The sequence below is a fragment of the Salvelinus namaycush genome, chromosome 1 (genome assembly GCF_016432855.1).
Source record: "Salvelinus namaycush isolate Seneca chromosome 1, SaNama_1.0, whole genome shotgun sequence".
NCBI lineage: Eukaryota > Metazoa > Chordata > Actinopteri > Salmoniformes > Salmonidae > Salvelinus > Salvelinus namaycush.
The window spans coordinates 77,944,915-77,964,224 of NC_052307.1; the positions used below are offsets into that span (position 1 = coordinate 77,944,915).

At 50.8% G+C, this 19,310-nt stretch overlaps 1 protein-coding gene across 1 annotated transcript in view; it reads right to left on the minus strand.

The window, feature by feature from the left end:
* Positions 1 to 4,279: 4,279 nt before the first annotated feature.
* The window catches only part of LOC120049524 (metallophosphoesterase MPPED2), a 197,368-nt gene continuing 182,337 nt past the window's right edge, over positions 4,280 to 19,310 (minus strand). Inside the window, exons 5-7 of the mRNA XM_038995779.1 lie at positions 10,264 to 10,379; positions 8,727 to 8,840; positions 4,280 to 4,535 (exon numbers count right to left, since the gene is read on the minus strand). Of these exons, the coding sequence (XP_038851707.1) occupies positions 4,417 to 4,535; positions 8,727 to 8,840; positions 10,264 to 10,379 (349 nt within the window). The 3' untranslated portion in view covers positions 4,280 to 4,416. The remainder of the gene's footprint in view (positions 4,536 to 8,726; positions 8,841 to 10,263; positions 10,380 to 19,310) is intronic.

Genomic DNA, 19,310 nt, shown 5'->3' on the forward strand with positions numbered 1-19,310 from the left:
GCTAGCCATTTCACATCGGTTACACCAGCCTAATCTCGGGAGTTGATAGGCTTGAAGTCATAAACAGCACAATGCTTGAAGCATTGCGAATAGCTGCTGGCAAAACGCACAAAAGTGCTGTTTGAATGAATACTTACGAACCTGCTGGTGCCTACCATCGCTCAGTCAGACTGCCTTAGGTCATTAATATGGTCGAATCCGGAAACTATCATCTCGAAAACAAAACGTTTATTCTTTCAGTGAAATACGGAACCGTTCCGTATTTTATCTAATGGGTGGCATCCATAAGTCTAAATATTCCTGTTACATTGCACAACCTTCAATGTTATGTCATAATTACGTAAAATTCTGGCAAATTAGTTCGCAATGAGCCAGGCGGCCCAAACTGTTGCATATGCCCTGACTCTGCGTGCAATGAACGCAAGAGAAGTGTCACAATTTTACCTGGTTAATATTGCCTGCTAACCTGGATTTCTTTTAGCTAAATATGCAGGTTTAAAAATATATACTTCTGTGTATTGATTTTAAGAAAGGCATTGATGTTTATGGTTAGGTACACGTTGGAGCAATGACAGTCCTTTTTCGCGAATGCGCACTGCATCGATTATATGCAACGCAGGACACGCTAGATAAACTAGTAATATCATCAACCATGTGTAGTTATAACTAGTGATTATGATTGATTGATTGATTGTTTTTTATAAGATAAGTTTAATGCTAGCTAGCAACTTACCTTGGCTTCTTACTGCATTCACGTAACAGGCGGGCTCCTCGTGAGGCAGGTGGTTAGAGCGTTGGACTAGTTAACCTCAAGGTTGCAAGATTGAATCCCTGAGCTGACAAGGTAAAAATCTGTCGTTCTGCCCCTGAACAAGGCAGTTAACCCACCGTTCCTAGGCCGTCATTGAAAATAAGAATGGGTGCCTCCCGGGTGGCGCAGTGGTCTAGGGCACTGCATCGCAGTGCTAACTGCGCCACCAGAGTCTCTGGGTTCGCGCCCAGGCTCTGTCGCAGCCGGCCGCGACCGGGAGGTCCGTGGGGCGACGCACAATTGGGCTAGCGTCGTCCGGGTTAGGGTGGGTTTGGCCGGTAGGGATATCCTTGTCTCATCGCGCTCCAGCGACTCCTGTGGCGGGCCGGGCGCAGTGCGTGCTAACCAAGGGGGCCAGGTGCACGGTGTTTCCTCCGACACATTGGTGCGGCTGGCTTCCGGGTTGGAGGCGCGCTGTGTTAAAGAAGCAGTGCGGCTTGGTTGGGTTGTGCTTCGGAGGACGCATGGCTTTCGACCTTCGTCTCTCCCGAGCCCGTACGGGAGTTGTAGCGATGAGACAAGATAGTAATTACTAGCGATTGGATACCACGAAAATTGGGGAGAAAAGGGGATAAAAAAAATAAAATAAAAAAAAAATAAGAATGGGTTCTTAACTGACTTGCCTAGTTAAATAAAGGTGTAAAAAAAACAAAAAAAAACAAAACAATTGGCGTCCAAAATTACCGATTTCCGATTGTTATGAAAACTTGAAATCGGACCTAATTAATCGGCCATTCCGATTGATCGGTCGACCTCTAGTCTTCATTATGGAACGAGTTGCAGCTGGTAGGGATCTGCTCTGACTCCAGCACACCTGTCTCCAACCACACAATCATACAGAGAGGGAGAGGGAGAGAGAGAGAGTGTACAGGGGGAGTAACTGCAGGTCAAGAAGACACCGGATGAACACCAGAGGGCGTAGCAGGAGCAGATGTGACACTTTCTTCTGAAACTCGTCATTCTATTCTTGTACTGAGAAATGAAGGCTATTCCATGCGAGAAATTGCCAAGAAACTGAAGATCTCGTACAATGCTGTGTACTACTCCCTTCACAGAACAGCTCAAACTGGCTCTAACCAAAATAGAAAGAGGAGTGGGAGGCCCCGGTGCACAACTGAGCAAGAGGACAAGTACATGAGTGTGTCTAGTTTGAGAATTCCTTCACCTGATCAGGGTATTGATGTATAACTCCCATCCCTTCACCTGATCAGGCTATTGATGTATAACTCCCATCCCTTCACCTGATCAGGCTATTGATGTATAACCTGGCACTCCTCAACATACCAACTGATCCAAACAGGATTAGAAGATCAAGCTCTAGCAGATATACATAACTGTACACCCAAATAAACCACAACCATTAGCTCTATGAAACCCTGCATATCTTTATGTAACGGGGCATAACACTATAAAGACGGCCTGCTTAGTTTCATGTGAGAAATAGGATTAGGGCATGACTCGCCCACACAAAGCCCCGAGCGGCTTGGCTGAACCATGGTGGATGTCCTTAAGAGCAGGCATAGTAAACATAAAGACAACACCCCCACAGGACTGTCACAGGACGTCTGACAGTAAGCACAAGTGTCATATAATATACTGCAGCTTCTGTTGGCAACTAAACTGGGGGTTGTGAGAATGATGGTATTTCCTGTGACAATTCTGGGTTTCATTGATAACGTTTTTATATTGTAAATATACATTTTTCTGTACATCCAAAGGGGATGGATATTTATATAGCCAATGTTAGTCTTGTCTAAAAGTACCCGATGAGGGGCATAGATTCACCCAAGTAAACCTCTATCATTTCAAACATCAGATTCCAGTGTCTCCAGTGAGAAAATAAATAACCATATTCATAATTAACTTTCAGATACAAAATAGCTACAATGATAGATAAACACTGAGCATCCTTCATTTAAAACCACAAATCATTTCAAAAGGCAGGAGAATTTACAATAGAACGGATGTCCAGTAATTACCTCAAACCAATTTAAAGCTATTCATACTAGCATGATTATACATTGCACATTTTTTATGATTTCAAATTAAGGATAATAACAGTCGTGATGGGGTCCTGTATGATTGATCAACAACAACACAATGCTTCTTAAGTAAAAATCTTGCAATTTTATTTGCATATAAAAGCAGCTAAATATATCACAACGAACTGAAAGAGAGAGAGCAGACCTACAAGGAGGAAACTAACAGCCAGAGAAACAGAAGAGAGAAATAGCTAGAGAGTGTAAAGGAGCATTTACAGTTGCAAAGTTGAGACCGCTTTTGGCAAAAAAAAAAATTGTGCTAGCAAGATTGCATTTACACACAGTGCAAAATGAGAAAGAAAGCTATAAAAACACAAATACTATCAGATTTACAATCGAGAGGACAACTAAACCTTTTTTAGGCAGGTGTGTCGTAAAAGAAAACCAACCACTGCCTGTCGGATAGTGAATTGAGTCTTAAACTCAAAACATTTCCTCTCTCATCCATGAACTTCTACCTTAGGGGCCTCCAACTGCGGTCCTGGGCAGGCTTTTGTTCCAGCCCAGCACTAACAAACCTCCATCAAATAAACAACTACATTATATAGTTAGATGTGTGTTCCTGCTGGACTGGAACAAAAGCCTCCACCCCCAGAAGCACTCAAAGACCGGAGGAGTTGGAGCCCCCTGCTCGACCCTAACAGTGGGAGTAAGACATGAACATTAAAGAAACGTTTCAAGAACATTTGATGGGAGTGGCAAAGAAACAAGCTAAATCAAATACAGGCGAAGACACAAGAAAGAAAATCCCACCAGGATCTTTTCAACCAACAACTTTTAGTACAGATCTTTTACAACATCAATACAGTATATATATATATATATACTGTATATATATACTTGCTCTTCTCCAGATGTATCAGAATTGCAGACGGTAGATGTTAGAGTATCCCAAGCGTATAATTTGATAGATTTCTTTCCCTGCTCTGTGGTGTAGTTTGACTGGGTTGATAGACACAAGTGAATAATAAATAAGGTCTTTCTCTGAGCTTGCAGAGGGCGGGGCTCTAGCTGACAACATTAAAGCTAGTTTAAGGCATCGTCCCTATCAGCCAATCAGAAAGCAGAATTGTCCAGGAAACAAAATGAAACCAACCACAAAAAACAAGAATGAACAAAATCAACAATGGCATCCAATACCGACGTTTCCAGCAAACACAAACCCCAAAAACTAAGGAAATTGTACAAATTCACAAAGCATAATTTATCTTACAGATGCAACTGCTTTTTCTTCCATAGCAAGTTTCTATAACCACTCAGCTCCCTATAACCTGCCCCTCCCCACCCCCCCTCTAACCTGCCCCCCCCACCCCCCCTATAACCTGCCCCCCCCCCCGCCTCTAACCTGCCCCCCCCCCCATAACCTGCCCACCCCCCCTATAACCTGCCCACCCCCCCACCCCCTCTAACCCTACACCCCCCCCACACTCTTTCACTTTACAGCTTACAAAATAACAATATTTGAGAGAGACACTTAATATAATTATTTTGACATTATTTGTTAGAAAAAAAAGGTTATTCTGGCCAACAACCCCCCCCCCCCCCCTCTTTCACAGGTCATTCTCAGGAGCTGGAGGGGTTGGGCAGGTCGAACACGATTGGGGGGTTGGTGGGCTGGAAGCTGATCGTGCACGTGGAGGAGTTGATGAACGTGGTGCAGCCGTCAGTCATGATGCCATACCCTGTGGAGGGAAAACGCATCATCAGCACACGCCACGGGGAAGTCAAACGCATCATCAACATTGGCCATGAAGTGAGAAACCGTAGTGTCAAATCGACTAATCAAAACCCCACAGGGTGCGTTCCTTTCTGAGACTTCTTTAATTGTCTCTCCTCTGAACTGAGTCTATTAATTTCTACACCTTTAATTAAAAACATAAAGGATGGAATGAGGGAGGGAGGGACGGAGGGATGGAGGTAGGGACTGAGGGATGGAGGTAGGGACTGAGGGATGGAGGTAGGGACTGAGGTAGGTAGGGGCTGAGGGAGGGAGGGACTGAGGGATGGAGGTAGGGAGGGACTGAGGGAGAGAAGGGAGGGAGAGACTGAGGGAGGGAGGTAGGGAGGGACTGAGGGATTGAGGGAGGGAGATAGGGAGGGAGGGACTGAGGGATGGAGGTAGGGAGGGATAGACTGAGGGAGTGAGAGAGGTAGGGACTGAGGGAGGGAGGTACTGAGGGAGGGACTGAGGGAGTGAGGGAGGGACTGAGGGAGGGAGGGACTGAGGGAAGGAGGTAGGGAAGGAGGGACTGAGGTAGGGAGGGAGGGACTGAAGAATGGAGGTAGGGAGGGAGGGACTGAGGGATGGAGGAAGGGACTGAGGGAGAGAAGGGAGGGACTGAGGGATGGAGGTAGGGACTGAGGAAGGTAGGGGCTGAGGGAGGGAGGGACTGAGGGATGGAGGTAGGGAAGGACTGGGGGAGGGAGGTAGGGAGGGAGGGACTGAGGGAGAGAAGAGAGGGAGGGACTGAGGGAGGGAGGTAGGGAAGGACTGGGGGAGGGAGGTAGGGAGGGAGGGACTGAGGGAGAGAAGAGAGGGAGGGACTGAGGGAGGGAGGTAGGGAAGGACTGGGGGAGGGAGGTAGGGAGGGAGGGACTGAGGGAGGGGGGTGTACTGTAGGCCTCATCTGGTGAGCAGTGGGGCATGTCTTTAGCCCAGAGGTAGATTAGGGGTATGGGTTATCACGTTCCCCATTCATGTCTACCCCTACCCAGTCCCCAACACCACCACCTCCATCCCTGTCTACCCCTACCCAGGCCCCAACACCACCACCTCCATCCCTGTCTACCCCTACCCAGTCCTCAACACCACCACCTCCATCCCTGTCTACCCCATAATGTCTCCAACACCACCACCTCCATCCCTGTCTACCCCTACCCAGTCCCCAACACCACCACCTCCATCCCTGTCTACCCCTACCCAGTCCCCAACACCACCACCTCCATCCCTGTCTACCCCTACCCAGGCCCCAACACCACCACCTCCATCCCTGTCTACCCCATAATGTCTCCAACACCACCACCTCCATCCCTGTCTACCCCTACCCAGTCCCCAACACCACCACCTCCATCCCTGTCTACCCCTACCCAGGCCCCAACACCACCACCTCCATCCCTGTCTACCCCTACCCAGTCCTCAACACCACCACCTCCATCCCTGTCTACCCCATAATGTCTCCAACACCACCACCTCCATCCCTGTCTACCCCTACCCAGTCCCCAACACCACCACCTCCATCCCTGTCTACCCCTACCCAGTCCCCAACACCACCACCTCCATCCCTGTCTACCCCTACCCAGTCCCCAACACCACCACCTCCATCCCTGTCTACCCCTACCCAGGCCCCAACACCACCACCTCCATCCCTGTCTACCCCTACCCAGTCCTCAACACCACCACCTCCATCCCTGTCTACCCCTACCCAGTCCCCAACACCACCACCTCCATCCCTGTCTACCCCTACCCAGGCCCCAACACCACCACCTCCATCCCTGTCTACCCCTACCCAGGCCCCAACACCACCACCTCTATCCCTGTCTACCCCTACCCAGTCCTCAACACCACCACCTCCATCCCTGTCTACCCCTACCCAGTCCCCAACACCACCACCTCCATCCCTGTCTACCCCATAATGTCTCCAACACCACCACCTCCATCCCTGTCTACCCCTACCCAGGCCCCAACACCACCTCCCCCATCCCTGTCTACCCCATAATGTCTCCAACACCACCTCCCCATCCCTGTCTACCCCATAATGTCTCCAACACCACCTCCCCATCCCTGTCTACCCCATAATGTCTCCAACACCACCTCCCCCATCCCTGTCTACCCCATAATGTCTCCAACACCACCTCCCCCATCCCTGTCTACCCCATAATGTCTCCAACACCACCACCTCCATCCCTGTCTACCCCATAATGTCTCCAACACCACCACCCCCATCCCTGTCTACCCCATAATGTCTCCAACTCCACCTCCCCATCCCTGTCTACCCCATAATGTCTCCAACACCACCTCCCCATCCCTGTCTACCCCATAATGTCTCCAACACCACCTCCCCCATCCCTGTCTACCCCATAATGTCTCCAACACCACCTCCCCCACCCTGTCTACCCCATAATGTCTCCAACACCACCTCCCCCATCCCTGTCTACCCCATAATGTCTCCAACTCCACCTCCCCCACCCTGTCTACCCCATAATGTCTCCAACACCACCTCCCCCACCCTGTCTACCCCATAATGTCTCTAACACCACCTCCCCCATCCCTGTCTACCCCATAATGTCTCCAACGCCACCACCCCCATCCCTGTCTACCCCATAATGTCTCCAACACCACCTCCCCCATCCCTGTCTACCCCATAATGTCTCCAACACCACCTCCCCCACCCTGTCTACCCCATAATGTCTTTAACACCACCTCCCCCATCCCTGTCTACCCCATAATGTCTCCAACACCACCTCCATCCCTGTCTACCCCATAATGTCTCCAACTCCACCTCCCCATCCCTGTCTACCCCATAATGTCTCCAACACCACCTCCCCCATCCCTGTCTACCCCATAATGTCTCCAACACCATCACCTCCATCCCTGTCTACCCCATAATGTCTCCAACACCACCTCCCCCATCCCTGTCTACCCCATAATGTCTCCAACACCATCACCTCCATCCCTGTCTACCCCATAATGTCTCCAACTCCACCTCCCCATCCCTGTCTACCCCATAATGTCTCCAACGCCACCACCCCCATCCCTGTCTACCCCATAATGTCTCCAACACCACCACCTCCATCCCTGTCTACCCCATAATGTCTCCAACACCACCACCTCCATCCCTGTCTACCCCATAATGTCTCCAACACCACCACCTCCATCCCTGTCTACCCCATAATGTCTCAAACACCACCTCCCCCATCCCTGTCTACCCCATAATGTCTCCAACACCACCACCTCCATCCCTGTCTACCCCCATAATGTCTCCAACACCACCTCCCCCATCCCTGTCTACCCCATAATGTCTCCAACACCACCTCCCCCATCCCTGTCTACCCCATAATGTCTCCAACACCACCACCTCCATCCCTGTCTACCCCATAATGTCTCCAACACCACCACCTCCATCCCTGTCTACCCCATAATGTCTCAAACACCACCTCCCCCATCCCTGTCTACCCCATAATGTCTCCAACACCACCACCTCCATCCCTGTCTACCCCCATAATGTCTCCAACACCACCTCCCCCATCCCTGTCTACCCCATAATGTCTCCAACACCACCTCCCCCATCCCTGTCTACCCCATAATGTCTCCAACACCACCTCCCCCATCCCTGTCTACCCCATAATGTCTCCAACACCACCTCCCCCATCCCTGTCTACCCCATAATGTCTCCAACTCCACCTCCCCATCCCTGTCTACCCCATAATGTCTCCAACACCACCTCCCCATCCCTGTCTACCCCATAATGTCTCCAACACCACCTCCCCATCCCTGTCTACCCCATAATGTCTCCAACACCACCTCCCCCATCCCTGTCTACCCCATAATGTCTCCAACTCCACCTCCCCATCCCTGTCTACCCCATAATGTCTCCAACACCACCTCCCCATCCCTGTCTACCCCATAATGTCTCCAACACCACCTCCCCATCCCTGTCTACCCCATAATGTCTCCAACACCACCTCCCCCATCCCTGTCTACCCCATAATGTCTCCAACACCACCTCCCCCATCCCTGTCTAAGCAGGAGAAAGTACTGAACAGAAACCCATAAAGACCCATCTCTCTTTCTCTCTAATCCATCCCTACTCCACGGGCTTCTTCTACCCTGGGTCGTGGTGGGGTGTGTGTCTATGGGAGGCATCCTGACTGACCTTCATGTATTCCTCCAAAGGTGTGTAGTTTGGGCCGGACCCTCCTCTGGACCGTGTTGAGCAGCTCCACACAGCCCACCCTCTGCAGCTCCTTAGGAACCCAGTCTCTGAACCCTGAGGAACATGCAAGAAAGACAACAAACCTAGATAAGACAGCAACAATACACTAGCACAATAGTTACTAGGTAAAGCTATGCACCTTTTCTATTTTCCGTAGGTAAAGTCTTATCCCCAGCCTCTACCCCTCTCTCCCTTTCTCCATACTCCGGCCCCAGCCTTAGCTCCAGCCCCCAGCCTTAGCTCCGACCCCAGCCTTAGCTCCGACCCCAGCCTTAGCTCCGGCCCCCAGCCTAAGCTCCGGCCCCCAGCCTAAGCTCCGACCCCAGCCTTAGCTCCGACCCCAGCCTTAGCTCCGACCCCAACCTTAGCTCCGGCCCCAGCCTTAGCTCCGGCCCCCAGCCTTAGCTCCGGCCCCAGCCTTAGCTCCGGCCCCCAGCCTTAGCTCCGGCCCCCAGCCTTAGCTCCGGCCCCCAGCCTTAGCTCCGGCCCCCAGCCTTAGCTCCGGCCCCCAGCCTTAGCTCCGGCCCCCAGCCTTAGCTCCGGCCCCCAGCCTTAGCTCCGACCCCAGCCTTAGCTCCGGCCCCAGTCAATCGTTTCCAGCGTCTGTCACACTGGTGTGAAATCGAGTTTCCATGCAATCAAACAGCACCCGTAGCAGTAGTAGTAGTAGTAGTAGTAGTAGTAGTAGTAGTAGTAGTAGTAGTAGTGGTGGCAGTAGTAGTAGTAGTAGTAGTAGTAGCCGGAGAGGAAGGACATCTGTCAATAATGCCAGACACAGAATAGAAAGACACAGAGGGACAAGAACAACTGTAGCTCCACAACTGAAGCTAAACAACTAAGGAAAACAACTGAAGCTAAACAGCTAAGTGAAGCTCAACAACTGAAGCTAAACAACTGAAGCTAAACAACTGAAGCTCAACAACTAAGGAAAACAACTGAAGCTAAACAGCTAAGTGAAGCTCAACAACTGAAGCTAAACAACTGAAGCTAAACAACTGAAGCTAAACAACTGAAGCTCAACAACTAAGGAAAACAACTGAAGCTCAACAACTAAGGAAAACAACTGAAGCTCAACAACTAAGGAAAACAACTGAAGCTCAACAACTAAGGAAAACAACTGAAGCTCAACAACTAAGGAAAACAACTGAAGCTCAACAACTAAGGAAAACAACTGAAGCTCAACAGCTAAGGAAAACAACTGAAGCTAAACAGCTAAGGAAAACAATTTCATGTTCTACCGAGGGAGTAAACAAAGTTCCACTGTCAAATATAGAACCAGACTGGTTGGGAACATTAGAATTCTGCAGGGGAGGAGGGCTGAGATGATTATGCAAAGCTGATGCAGTGTAAACGCACACACACACGCGCGCAACCTAACCTGCTCCGTAATATATTCGGATGGATTTAAATAATGAGGGGCGGCCCCATTAGGCATGGTGATGACGGGTTGTGAATGTGATTGGTTAATTGGACTCACCGAGGGGAGGGCAGTGGGTCATGAGGATGTCAATGCCCTCTGGGACTTGGTTCCATTTATCCAGCAGAGACTGGCCCCTAGGCAGGTTGAACCCCCAGCCGTTAAACCACGGGCTCCTACAGGGACACAGACACAACAACAGCCGTCAGTTAGTTAACACAGAGAGACAGTGAAATAAGCCGTATCAGTTAGTTAACACAGAGACAGTGAAATACGCCGTATCAGTTAGTTAACACAGAGAGACAGTGAAATAAGCCGTATCAGTTAGTTAACACAGAGAGACAGTGAAATAAGCCGTATCAGGTAGTTAACACAGAGAGACAGTGAAATAAGCCGTATCAGTTAGTTAACACAGAGAGACAGTGGAATAAGCCGTATCAGTTAGTTAACACAGAGAGACAGTGAAATAAGCTGTATCAGTTAGTTAATACAGAGAGACAGTGAAATAAGCCGTATCGGCCAGGTGTCTGACTAGAGTTATCTTGCTACAATAGCCACATCTATTTGACCCTCTACACCAAAACAAGAAGACAACGTGTAACACATTTTAAAAAAAAACACCCAGAAAATTATTTACACAATTTCCAAACACTAGGCACCAATTGACTGTATGATCCCCAACCCCCCCCCAGACTGAAGCAGTGTGACTGACATGAGATGGCCCTCCTCAGCAGAGTGGATCTAACCCTCCCAGACTGAAGCAGTGTGACTGACATGAGATGGCCCTCCTCAGACAGAGTGGATCTAACCCTCCCAGACTGAAGCAGTGTGACTGACATGAGATGGCCCTCCTCAGCAGAGTGGATTTAACCCTCCCAGACTGAAGCAGTGTGACTGACATGACATGGCCCTCAGCAGAGTGGATCTAACCCTCCCAGACTGAAGCAGTGTGACTGACATGAGATGGCCCTCCTCAGGCAGAGTGGATTTAACCCTCCCAGACTGAAGCAGTGTGACTGACATGAGATGGCCCTCCTCAGGCAGAGTGGATCTAACCCTCCCAGACTGAAGCAGTGTGACTGACATGAGATGGCCCTCCTCAGGCAGAGTGGATCTAACCCTCCCAGACTGAAGCAGTGTGACTGACATGAGATGGCCCTCCTCAGGCAGAGTGGATCTAACCCTCCAAGACTGAAGCAGTGTGACTGACATGAGATGGCCCTCCTCAGCAGAGTGGATCTAACCCTCCCAGACTGAAGCAGTGTGACTGACATGAGATGGCCCTCCTCAGGCAGAGTGGATCTAACCCTCCAAGACTGAAGCTGTGTGACTGACATGAGATGGCCCTCCTCAGGCAGAGTGGATCTAACCCTCCCAGACTGAAGCAGTGTGACTGACATGAGATGGCCGTCCTCAGGCAGAGTGGATCTAACCCTCCCAGACTGAAGCAGTGTGACTGACATGAGATGGCCCTCCTCAGGCAGAGTGGATCTAACCCTCCCAGACTGAAGCAGTGTGACTGACATGAGATGGCCCTCCTCAGGCAGAGTGGATTTAACCCTCCCAGACTGAAGCAGTGTGACTGACATGAGATGGCCGTCCTCAGGCAGAGTGGATCTAACCCTCCCAGACTGAAGCAGTGTGACTGACATGAGATGGCCCTCCTCAGCAGAGTGGATCTAACCCTCCCAGACTGAAGCAGTGTGACTGACATGAGAGGGCCCTCCTCAGACAGAGTGGATCTAACCCTCCCAGACTGAAGCAGTGTGACTGACATGAGATGGCCCTCCTCAGCAGAGTGGATCTAACCCTCCCAGACTGAAGCAGTGTGACTGACATGAGATGGCCCTCCTCAGGCAGAGTGGATCTAATAGTGACAGGCACTGTCTCAGCCTACCCATACACAGACAAAGGACCCCGGCCTCGTTTGACAATGAGCGAGGCATGGAGGGACACAGGGGGTACAAACAGATGAAGAAATGAAGGTAACAGAGGGGAGGTAAGAGATGGGAGAGGTGATGGCTGAGAAGAGAGGAAGAGAGGAGGGGAGAGAATGGAGCAGAGGCTGGTTGATGAATCGATCGTCCATCTAGCAGTAATGGCAGCTGAAAAGTTTGGAAACGACCATACATCATCACACACAGGATCTCAGTGGGTTCATATGAATTCCTCGCTGCACAGACCAAACTATTCTACTAAGAGTCTGTAGCGCAGCAGGATCACAGTTATGTATTACACATTGATCTTGGAAATGGCTGTCCAAAACACAGGCAGACTATACTTCAGAAAGTGCCACAACAACCAAGACTTTAGTCATCTGGTTTTCACCGTTCTTGTTAGAGCAGGGTGCTAGCTTAGCGAACAGAGAGAGAGGTGGTAGCTGTGGGTGCTGTTTTGACTCAGTTAGCAGTTAGCAGCGTTGTGTATCGTATTTCGCCAGGGGGAAATCAAAGCCCTACAAACATCAATAGGCTTCATTACAGTGAGGGATGGCCGCCCCAGCCACCGACCAATGACTATCGAGCGCCGTCGAGGTTTGACACAAATGAAACAGCTCCCTAGAACTTGGCACTCGTTCGTTTTTTCGGTCACTCATTTTTTCGCTCTGTCGCTCTTTCCCTCGCTTTCTCGCTCGGTGGCGAGCTGAAAAATGAGGGTAAAAATTTAATGTGAGAAGCGGGCAGGGAGGAGTGACGGCTGCAGCCGTAACTGATTAATTAGAACTAATCACACAAATCTGAGCTAATGGAAGTCTAATGGATTAGTAGGAAGACTCGCCACTTCCCTGTTAGAAATACTGCCCTGAGAGAGAGAGAAAGATAGAGAGGGAGGGAGAGACAGAGAGAGAGAAAGAGAGCGATAGAGAGGGAGAGAGAGAGACAGAGAGAGAGGGAGAGAGAAATAGTGAGAGACAGAGCGAGAGAGACAGAGATCCTTGAAAGCATGGAATCACATCGTAGCAGGGTTTTGGACTCTGCTACAGAGAGAAATGCAACCAGACAATTTCTCTGTGCCTGTAATGAGTAATAGCACATATGCAACGTATTCCTGTTCTTGTCCCTGTAACAAAATAAAAAGAGTCGGACAATGTCTTCATCCGTGTTTCACATACATTTCCACACAAACACATTACTCTGAGAGAAGAAACTCAAACCTTGACTTGAGGTGCAGTATTGAATCCAACCAAACACACACACACACACACACACACACACACACACACACACACACACACACACACACACACACACACACACACACACACACACACACACACACACACACACACACCCACCCACCCACACCCACACACACACACACACACACACACACACACACACACACACAATGAATGAAAGGAGTTTGGAGCTAGAGCGGGCAGCGCTACAGTGGCCTCATTGTGGGCCGTCGGGGTATGAAATATACCTTCCATGCTAGCAAATTTGTTAACCTCAATAAAGATTAATGACATCCCGGTCACATAAAGGAGAGATTGTTTCCTGTGCACCCTGTGACACACACATTGTATTATACTGTACTGCAGTATGTGTGTGTGTGTGTGTGTGTGTGTGTGTGTGTGTGTGTGTGTGTGTGTGTGTGCGCGTGCGTGAGCGTGAGAGAGCGAGAGAGAGAGAGAAAGAAAAATAGTGTGTCTATGTATCAGAGCTACAGTCTGCATGTGTTCTAGAACAGTGTATGTATCAGAGCTACAGTCTGCATGTGTTCTAGAACAGTGTATGTATCAGAGCCACAGTCTGCATGTGTTCTAGTACAGTGTATGTATCAGAGCTACAGTCTGCATGTGTTCTAGAACAGTGAATGTATCAGAGCTACAGTCTGCATGTGTTCTAGAACAGTGTATGTATCAGAGCTACAGTCTGCATGTGTTCTAGAACAGTGTATTTATCAGAGCTACAGTCTGCATGTGTTCTAGAACAGTGTATGTATCAGAGCCACAGTCTGCATGTGTTCTAGAACAGTGTATGTATCAGAGCTACAGTCTGCATGTGTTCTAGAACAGTGTATGTATCAGAGCCACAGTCTGCATGTGTTCTAGAACAGTGTATGTATCAGAGCCACAGTCTGCATGTGTTCTAGAACAGTGTATGTATCAGAGCTACAGTCTGCATGTGTTCTAGAACAGTGTATCTATCAGAGCCACAGTCTGCATGTGTTCTAGAACAGTGTATGTAACAGAGCTACAGTCTACATGTGTTCTAGAACAGTGTATGTATCAGAGATACAGTCTGCATGTGTTCTAGAACAGTGTATGTATCAGAGCTACAGTCTGCATGTGTTCTAGAACAGTGTATGTATCAGAGCCACAGTCTGCATGTGTTCTAGAACAGTGTATGTATCAGAGCTACAGTCTGCATGTGTTCTAGAACAGTGTATGTAACAGAGCTACAGTCTACATGTGTTCTAGAACAGTGTATGTATCAGAGCTACAGTCTGCATGTGTTCTAGAACAGTGTATGTATCAGAGCCACAGTCTGCATGTGTTCTAGAACAGTGTATGTAAACTTCAATTGTATGTCTGCTGCAGAGAGACAAGAGAGAGCATGAGAAAATGAGTTTTGACCCATCTCAAATAAATGTGCTGTAAACAAATTGCCTCCCTATTTGAAAAGAAGATGGAGAACAAGCTATGAAGAATAAATAGTGGAGTTTTGGCACCGGTACAGCCAACTATACAGTCAAAACGATACAATATATCGTCAAAAATGATATCCTGAAATGTAATTGTATGGATTTTGTCCCCCATCACTACTGATGAGTGATGTGTCAGCTCCAGCTGAACCCAGACAGGCCTATCTATACCTGTATGTGATGTGTCAGCTCCAGCTGAACCCAGACAGGCCTATCTATACCTGTATGTGATGTGTCACCTCCAGCTGAACCCAGACAGGCCTATCTATACCTGTATGTGATGTGTCAGCTCCAGCTGAACCCAGACAGGCCTATCTATACCTGTATGTGATGTGTCAGCTCCAGCTGAACCCAGACAGGCCTATCTATACCTGTATGTGATGTGTCAGCTCCAGCTGAACCCAGACAGGACTATCTATACCTGTATGCGATGTGTCAGCTCTAGCTGAACCCAGACAGGCCTATCTATACCTGTATGTGATGTGTTAGCTCCAGCTGAACCCAGACAGGCCTATCTATACCTGTATGCGATGTGTCACCTCCAGCTGAACCCAGACAGGCCTATCTATACCTGTATGTGATGTGTCACCTCCAGCTGAACCCAGACAGGCCTATCTATACCTGTATGCGATGTGTCAGCTCCAGCTGAACCCAGACAGGACTATCTATAGCTGTATGTGTCTGGTCGATATAGTCTTTACATTCCACTATAACCCTGTCTCTTTGATGAGAGGTGTATCATGTGGGCATGCTCTAAACAGGGAGGTCATGTGCTCTTCCAAAAACACAAGGACTTACAGGTAGAAGGGTAGGTGCTCTTAGCGTTTCCTCAGACCAAGCCGTTGGCTGACTGTAAACCAAACAGCTACTTGGAATGGGTCTTAACAAAATGATGTGGACAACAGCACATTATGAGTGGTACTAGTTCTCCATGTTGATCACTACAGATCTGTTTCTATTCTATGTTCTGTACATTCCTCTATGTGTAAGACTGTCTCTTTGATGAGCCCTGTATCGTTTAGCCTTTTCCCAAAACAGGACGGGCACCAGGAAGGAGGTACGACAAAATCCCATTACAAAGACGAAAGACTAATGCTTGTTACCATAGCAACCTAACGATCCTGTGTTGAATCAACCGGTGAAAGGGTTTCAAGTTGCGGCAGCCAGTCAGACTGAACCCATTTAGCCTCGGATGCCCAACGTCAATATTCAATTAGGCCCACGGACATCATTAGATCTGCGCCAAGTCTCCCCGGACCTGACACTGCTGTTAACCTGTCTCCCTCCTCCTCTCCCTCTATCCATCCTCCTCTAACTCTACAGCTATTCTTCTTATGATGTATCTCAACCAGTTTCCCTCCTCCCCTCCTCCTCTATCCTCCTTAACTACTGATATTATGGTTCATATCCTCCTTAACTACTGATATTATGGTTCATCTTAGCCTCCCTTCTCCCCCGCCTCCCCCTCATGGTTCTTAACCCGTCTCCATCCCTCTCCTCCCTCTCCCTTCTCCTCCGCCTCCCCCTTAACCATGCCTCTCATGGTTCTTAACCCGTCTCCATCCCTCTCCCTTCTCCTCCCCCTTAACCATGCCTCTCATGCTTCTTAACCTGTCTCCATCCCTCTCCTCCCGCCTCCCCCTTAACCATGCCTCTCATGGTTCTTAACCTGTCTCCATCCCTCTCCCCCGCCTCCCCCTTAACCATGCCTCTCATGGTTCTTAACCCGTCTCCATCCCTCTCCTCCCTCTCCCTTCTCCTCCTCCTTCCCCTTAACCATGCCTCTCATGGTTCTTAACCCGTCTCCATCCCTCTCCTCCCTCTCCCCCTTAACCATGCCTCTCATGGTTCTTAACCTGGTCTCCATCCCTCTCCTCCCTCTCCCTTCTCCCCCGCCTCCCCCTTAACCATGCCTCTCATGGTTCGAAACCTATCTCCATCCATCCCTCTCCTCCTCCCTCTCCCTTCTCCTCCTCCTCCCTCTCCCCCGCCTCCCCCTAACCATGCCTCTCATGCTTCTTAACCTGTCTCCATCCCTCTCCTCCCGCCTCCCCCTTAACCATGCCTCTCATGGTTCTTAACCTGTCTCCATCCCTCTCCCCCGCCTCCCCCTTAACCATGCCTCTCATGGTTCTTAACTAGTCTCCATCCCTCTCCCTTCTCCCCCGCCTCCCCCTTAACCATGCCTCTCATGGTTCTTAACCCGTCTCCATCGCTCTCCTCCTCCTCCCTCTCTCTTCTCCTCCTCCTCCCTCTCCCTTCTCCCCCGCCTCCCCCTTAACCATGCCTCTCATGGTTCTTAACCTGTCTCCATCCCTCTCCTCCCTCTCCCTTCTCCCCCGCCTCCCCCTTAACCATGCCTCTCATGGTTCTTAACCCGTCTCCATCACTCTCCTCCTCCTCCCTCTCCCTTCTCCCCCTTAACCATGCCTCTCATGGTTCTTAACCTGTCTCCATCCCTCTCCTCCCTCTCCCTTCTCCCCCGCCTCCCCCTTAACCATGCCTCTCATGGTTCTTAACCTGTCTCCATCCCTCTCCTCCCTCTCCCTTCTCCCCCGCCTCCCCCTTAACCATGCCTCTCATGGTTCTTAACCTGTCTCCATCCCTCTCCCCCCTCTCCCTTCTCCCCCGCCTCCCCCTTAACCATGCCTCTCATGGTTCTTAACCCGTCTCCATCCCTCCCTCTCCTCCTCCTCCCTCTCTCTTCTCCTCCTCCTCCTCCCTCTCCCTTCCCTGGACACGACTCTGTCCTGCTTCAGCTAGTCTGGAGGTGGAATAAGTCAACAGAGCTCTAGACAGAGGTCCCGGTCCTGTCCCTGGCCTGTCTCGGACCGGTGCCTCCACCTCTACATGTCTCCACTTTACCACCTGGTCTTGTCCCTGGCCTGTCTCGGGCCGGTCCCTCCACCTCTACAGGTCTCCACTTTACCACCTGGTCCTGTCCCTGGCCTGTCTCGGACCGGTCCCTCCACCTCTACAGGTCTCCACTTTACCACCTGGTCCTGTCCCTGGCCTGTCTCGGACCGGTCCCTCCACCTCTACATGTCTCCACTTTACCACCTGGTCCTGTCCCTGGTCCTGTCCCTGGCCTGTCCCTGGCCTGACCCTGGCCGGTCCCTCCACCTCTACATGTCTCCACTTTACCACCTGGTCTTGTCCCTGGCCTGTCTCGGGCCGGTCCCTCCACCTCTACAGGTCTCCACTTTACCACCTGGCCTGTCCCTGGCCAGTCTCGGGCCGGTCCCTCCACCTCTACAGGTCTCCACTTTACCACCTGGTCCTGTCCCTGGCCGGTCCCTCCACCTCTACAGGTCTCCACTTTACCACCTGGTCTTGTCCCTGGCCGGTCCCTCCACCTCTACAGGTCTCCACTTTACCACCTGGTCTTGTCCCTGGCCGGTCCCTCCACCTCTACAGGTCTCCACTTTACCACCTGGTCTTGTCCCTGGCCGGTCCCTCCACCTCTACAGGTCTCCACTTTACCACCTGGTCTTGTCCCTGGCCGGTCCCTCCACCTCTACAGGTCTCCACTTTACCACCTGGTCTTGTCCCTGGCCGGTCCCTCCACCTCTACAGGTCTCCACTTTACCACCTGGTCTTGTCCCTGGCCTGTCTCGGGCCGGTCCCTCCACCTCTACAGGTCTCCACTTTACCACCTGGCCTGTCCCTGGCCAGTCTCGGACCGGTCCCTCCACCTCTACAGGTCTCCACTTTACCACCTGGTCTTGTCCCTGGCCTGTCTCGGACCGGTCCCTCCACCTCTACAGGTCTCCACTTTACCACCTGGTCTTGTCCCTGGCCGGTCCCTCCACCTCTACAGGTCTCCACTTTACCACCTGGTCCTGTCCCTGGCCTGTCCCTGGCCGGTCCCTCCACCTCTGCAGGTCTCCACTTTACCACCTGGTCCTGTCCCTGGCCTGTCTCGGGCCGGTCCCTCCACCTCTACAGGTCTCTCCACTTTACCACCTGGTCCTGCTCCTGGCCTGTCCCTGGCCGGTCCCTCCACCTCTACATGTCTCCACTTAAACACCTGGTCCTGTCCCTGGCCTGTCTCGGGCCGGTCCCTCCACCTCTACATGTCTCCACTTTACCACCTGGTCCTGTCCCTGGCCTGTCCCTGGCCGGTCCCTCCACCTCTACAGGTCTCCACTTTACCACCTGGTCCTATCCCTGGCCTGTCTCGGGCCGGTCCCTCCACCTCTGCAGGTCTCCACTTTACCACCTGGTCCTGTCCCTGGCCTGTCCCTGGCCGGTCCCTCCACCTCTACAGGTCTCCACTTAAACACCTGGTCCTGTCCCTGGCCTGTCCCTGGCCGGTCCCTCCACCTCTACAGGTCTCCACTTTACCACCTGGTCCTGTCCCTGGCCTGTCCCGGGCCGGTCCCTCCACCTCTACAGGTCTCCACTTTACCACCTGGTCCTGTCCCTGGCCTGTCCCTGGCCGGTCCCTCCACCTC